Genomic DNA, 6,000 nt, shown 5'->3' with positions numbered 1-6,000 from the left:
GACCGACCGACCGACCGACCGACCGACCGACCGACCGACCGACCGACCGACCGACCGACCGACCGACCGACCGACCGACCGACCGACCGACCGACCGACCGACCGACCGACCGACCGACCGACCGACCGACCGACCGACCGACCGACCGACCGACCGACCGACCGACCGACCGACCGACCGACCGACCGACCGACCGACCGACCGACCGACCGACCGACCGACCGACCGACCGACCGACCGACCGACCGACCGACCGACCGACCGACCGACCGACCGACCGACCGACCGACCGACCGACCGACCGACCGACCGACCGACCGACCGACCGACCGACCGACCGACCGACCGACCGACCGACCGACCGACCGACCGACCGACCGACCGACCGACCGACCGACCGACCGACCGACCGACCGACCGACCGACCGACCGACCGACCGACCGACCGACCGACCGACCGACCGACCGACCGACCGACCGACCGACCGACCGACCGACCGACCGACCGACCGACCGACCGACCGACCGACCGACCGACCGACCGACCGACCGACCGACCGACCGACCGACCGACCGACCGACCGACCGACCGACCGACCGACCGACCGACCGACCGACCGACCGACCGACCGACCGACCGACCGACCGACCGACCGACCGACCGACCGACCGACCGACCGACCGACCGACCGACCGACCGACCGACCGACCGACCGACCGACCGACCGACCGACCGACCGACCGACCGACCGACCGACCGACCGACCGACCGACCGACCGACCGACCGACCGACCGACCGACCGACCGACCGACCGACCGACCGACCGACCGACCGACCGACCGACCGACCGACCGACCGACCGACCGACCGACCGACCGACCGACCGACCGACCGACCGACCGACCGACCGACCGACCGACCGACCGACCGACCGACCGACCGACCGACCGACCGACCGACCGACCGACCGACCGACCGACCGACCGACCGACCGACCGACCGACCGACCGACCGACCGACCGACCGACCGACCGACCGACCGACCGACCGACCGACCGACCGACCGACCGACCGACCGACCGACCGACCGACCGACCGACCGACCGACCGACCGACCGACGCACTGACAGGGTAAACGCTGCCTCCCGTGAGCTCCACAGCTGCAGCCAATGTGGGCGACGATAATGCTTGTCGCTAATAAGTGGTCGGTCACTTTTGTCGGCAAGAAGAAACGCCGCTCAGTGGCGAACATAAAGAAGTACGCTTATTATATGCCGCCTCTCTATCGCCATGTCGCCGCCCAATATCGAGCACAAGGTTTTCTACCCCCTCCATTTCCTCTTCGCATCCTCTCACTTATCTACGCGGCTCCGCTGCTGGCAGCTATACGAGCCGACGCGAGCAGCGCAACAGCCGCTAGACTCCGACGCTGCATCTCTGCTCGTCTTCCAAGGCTCGACAAGGCTGTGCCCGAAACCAACGCCCGTCATCTTGCTTTTCAGTGTACGCCCCGGCATCATCGGGAAGCAGACTGGGGAAGAGCAAAAAAGGAATATACACGAACAATGGAGTTTGAGGACGTGATCGAAGAGCTGGGAGGATTCGGCAGGTTCCAGAAGCTGCTGCTGTGGGTCTTCCTTTTGCCATCGCAGATCCTCTTCCCGTTTTTCACGATGAGCCTCATCTTCCACCTGTCGAGGCCCGATCACCAGTGCGTTGTGCCGCAATTGGATTCCCTGGACCTCAACGCCTCCCGTATCGAACAGATCCGGAGGCTGGTGGTCAGCGAGGATGAGTGCTCCATGTTACCTCTGTGGGATGTGAATGCGACGACGTATCGTGGAGGCCATGCGAACGCGCCGTGGAACGCGTCGTGGTTTGTGAATGAAAGTGGGCCTAGGATGCCATGTGAACACTTTCGCTACGACGATCTGCATTATGACGAGACGGTGGTGACAAAGGTAAAACAGTGAGAATCATGGATAATTAGTAAATGTTCATATCTCTTACTTTTAAAAGCTGGCTTGGGTTAGATCGTGGAATACGGCCGTAGATTTTTAGAGTCAATTAATCTAGAAGAGACTGTAACTATTTACTTTTCCGTAAAGTACAAAAAGAATATTCTTGCTTCATACTGCCATTTCAGGAATGTCTCTATATAGGGCAGTTGGAACATTTTTTCACGCCAGCTATATAGTCCTTGTGTTTAGAAACCAACAATATCCGTCTCTCTCGCGCCCTCTGTCCTTCGCTTGTGCAGACTTTTCGCTGTTGCATTTGTTTTCTCGAAAACCCTCAGTGAACTGACGGGTAATTAAGCAACTATCATTGAAGGAGCTATATATTTCCTCTACCGCGCCCCCTGAGATAGTAATTTATTCGTTCTTCAAACTGAAACCTGCGTAAGCGCATTTTGGTGTCGAAGTGCCAATTTATTCGTGAATAAGCAAGCTGCATTCAACGAAACTGTGCTCACTCGTGCCTACCCGTAAACATACCCCAATTACCTGATTTACAGTTTCGAATTGTGTAAGCTTTATTCACTGTCCGACCAAAACGTTTAGACTTTTCACAATATAACCCATTCGTAAAACGTACATGCGACCTTCAAGTGTGCTGCGCTGCCAGGTGATTCCCACGGAGGACAAATGTACTCGTGCAGCGCATTTGTTACCAAGCCAGATTAAAACTTCTTTGGAAAGCGTGTATCTTACGCGCGCATGAGAGAGACCTGTTCTGTGTTATTCATACAAATGATTTCGCCCCTCTTTCCTGAAATCACCGCGAATTTCTTGTTTTCTTCATTCGAAAACAAAGTTACAGCAGTGTAATTAAACCATCTTAGTCGCCGATTAGAGTCTTGGTTTAGGAGCAGGCTCGATTTTACTTTAATCAATGTCAGGGGAGTTGTTTGTACGCTCTGTCTTTACACTGTGTCAGGAAGCACTGATTGACGGTAGAACGTTACTCGAAATTGAATTTAAATCAAGCGCTGGTAATATCCATGTTCACATCACTGACACTAAGGAGAAGAAAGCTATTTCTAGACAGCCGAGACACATTCGAAAAACAAAATGTCGGTCCCAGCCACCATATCCAGCCTAAATAAGCACTGTTGTGTATGTGCGCGACAAGACATCACGCGGGTTGAACGTACTGCAAATATAATCAAAATAAATATCACTCTGTCTGCAATTACTTGGATATAAAGACCATACCCTCGTAACTCATTACCAAGGCTTGGAATTTGTGATATCTACCAAGTCTGTTTTTTTTCTCTCTTGATAGTGTAATCACCATCTTGTAGATGTCCATATTTAGTGCGTGATGACCGTATTGACCATATGTAATAATTACCATACTTAGTGCGTGAGAAGTGGATGCACCAAAACTGAGGATTTCGAAGAGTGCATATAGGTTCATTCGCTGTTAGAGCATAGAGAAACATACTTACGTAAGTATGTTTAAATACGACGTATGTGAACCTTTAAATACGTAAGAAGCTTCACTTATGTGTTCATGATTAGGGGGCATCATCTTGAATCCTTGGCGGTGGCAAAATGGTCTTCTAATAAGAACATCACACATTCAACTCCGGTGACGTGGCAAACGAAATTAGGCATCTTATAATAGGTCACAAACGAGACTTATTTCGTGTTGTTGTTGTTACTGTGTCTACACATTTTACTCTCACAAATTCGGTGCGCTGTACACCACAGCGTTAACATAGCAAGCGCGATTGCGTCACGAAATAGTTCCGTGGTGGCTCTGCGAAGTACAGTCGGGAGCAAAAGTAATATATAACCCGTGAGCTTCGGCCAAATTGCGTAGTACCGCCGCATCGCGGCCACGCCTGGCGCCGAGACAGCAGAAACGAGGATTGTTTTCATATGCACGCATCTCTGCTTCGCGTTTTATTCCGTGGCGATTCTCATTGTTGAAAACGGCAATAACTTGGCGCTCTAATGCAGTTTATTCGATGCGTGTGTGATATGTAAAACTTTTGCTCATAACAATGCAGCCTCAGTTATTTCAAGGCAATAGTCAAACAGCAAAAATAGAAAGTAGCAATTCTGTTAGCAGTGTAGCATACGCGCGGGGGTAGTGAAGTGTTTTCTCGTGAAATTTTACTCAAACTGAAATACGCAATGACCAACGCTTTTCTTTACTAATTTCCCCGGAAGTGATGATTGTTACATTACTGTGTTAAGTTCTCATGCATTACGTATATGTACGATAAATATTAACGCAATGTATATGCCGCGTTAATATGCGTACGATGCAGCAATGCCATCCTCGCGCCTATTTTGAGCGTTGGAAAATGCAATGGTTCGCTGGTTTCTTTGCTTTGGGGGAGTTTTGTCGAAAGTCAGGTGCAAATGTTCTCTCGTTCGCGCAGTGGGACCTCGTATGTTCTCGCGGTCATCTGCCAAGCGTGCTGTACTCTGCTGGCACAGCGGGAAGCATAATCGGAACTGTTTTCATTGGAGCAATGGCTGACAGGTAAGTTCTTATGGGGAAAAAACAGCGGTTGCCACTTACGATTTTCACGTTCAGCGCTTTGCGTTGGTTGTTTTTAAAGCGATAGCCTTAAAAGTCCCGTTCGGCGAGAAACCTGGCGTCCGCGTCAGCGTGACTACAAAATCCCGATTGGGCAAGAAAACAGTGGCGTAAAAGCTCGTTTCGCTGAAGAAAAAAAAATTGCTGAGGCTCAGCTTGGCTAAGCCTGAGGAATGCGAAGCATATTAGTGGCTAGGCTTGGTAATACATGGCTTTCCTTGGTTGAATACTTGGTCATTTTAATACAACCACTAGAAGCCTTCGTCGTGGGGGAAGACAACAGCATGGCTACAGCGGAACGCCGACTAACCCCGAGACGCGCGTTGGGTGAGCGCCTGGATTGCCACGGAAGCCGCGTCTGCCTGCCCGATGGAGCGAGCGTTCACCTACACCGAGTGTGAACGCGCGTTCGAAATGCGCGGGAATGCGCGGGTGTGACGGCTAGGGGTCCCACGGTGACGGCGCGAGGTGGAGGCCGGCTCTCTCATCCGATGTCACGTGGTGTGACGTCACGGTGTCACGTGGCGTGACGGCTAGGGGTCCCACGGCGACGGCGCGAGGTGGAGGCCGGCTCTCTCATCCGATGTCATGTGGTGTGACGTCACGGTGTCACGTGGGGGTCCCACGGCGACGGCGTGAGTGGTAGCTCTAGCAATATGCTTCGCATAAAAACAAAGTGGTAAAGCGGAGCCGAGACTCAGTTATTTTGGGTCGGGAGACATGCACGCCATCTCTACAGCACTGAGATACGTACGGTTAGCGGGATAAACGGACGTCTTGTACGAAAACCTCACACCACACAGTAGGCGAATTAATTAACAGTAAAAATTAATTAGGTGCACTTACTCGCGTAAGCAATTAACATGGACGATGATGTGTAATAAAGCACTATGTGATATCAACAAGCGGTCGATGTCTGCTAAAGAGTGCGTCAGGGGGACCCCAAGCGACAGAAGGAACCCTTAAACGATATCGTGTCATACTCTTAGGGTGAACTCCTGTCCACCAAGTTTTCATTCTTTTCTTGTTGCTCTTCTTCCTCTCAGTTGTTTTTACAACGCAAGCTGTTAAAGGCGGATCATCACGAGATCTCGTGGACGTCGTACGCATGGCATGACGACATCATATAGCGAGATCACAGGACCCAGAAACATATCTGCTTTGCACACTCTTTCTAACTCGTCCTCTTACGCACACAGCTCCCACACTAAATTTATGTTACATTAAATGGTCGGCCATAAAACTTGTTTTTTTCTCCTAGACTGGCAACTCGAACACAGAGCAGAAGCGTTTCCCAGCGATTACTGTCTTGCGACATCGGCAGCCAATTTATGCTCGCGAAATGTGAAACTCCATCAAGTTTCAACCCACGATCTCTCTTCAACCCGCTACACAAAATGGAAACCACAGACACCTAAATATGCAGGGCAGATTAAG

At 52.1% G+C, this 6,000-nt stretch overlaps 1 protein-coding gene across 1 annotated transcript in view; it reads left to right on the top strand.

The window, feature by feature from the left end:
• Window positions 1-1,374: 1,374 nt before the first annotated feature.
• Window positions 1,375-6,000, top strand: part of LOC149359958 (carcinine transporter-like) — a 38,483-nt gene continuing 33,857 nt past the window's right edge. The window contains exons 1-2 of the mRNA XM_089572061.1: window positions 1,375-1,964; window positions 4,403-4,506. Coding sequence (XP_089428187.1) covers window positions 1,569-1,964; window positions 4,403-4,506 — 500 coding nt within the window. The 5' untranslated portion in view covers window positions 1,375-1,568. The remainder of the gene's footprint in view (window positions 1,965-4,402; window positions 4,507-6,000) is intronic.

Source organism: Amblyomma mixtum, chromosome 2 (assembly GCF_055824585.1).
Source record: "Amblyomma mixtum isolate Tamu chromosome 2, ASM5582458v1, whole genome shotgun sequence".
NCBI classification, from domain to species: Eukaryota; Metazoa; Arthropoda; class Arachnida; order Ixodida; family Ixodidae; genus Amblyomma; species Amblyomma mixtum.
This window is presented reverse-complemented; position numbering and strand designations above follow the sequence as displayed.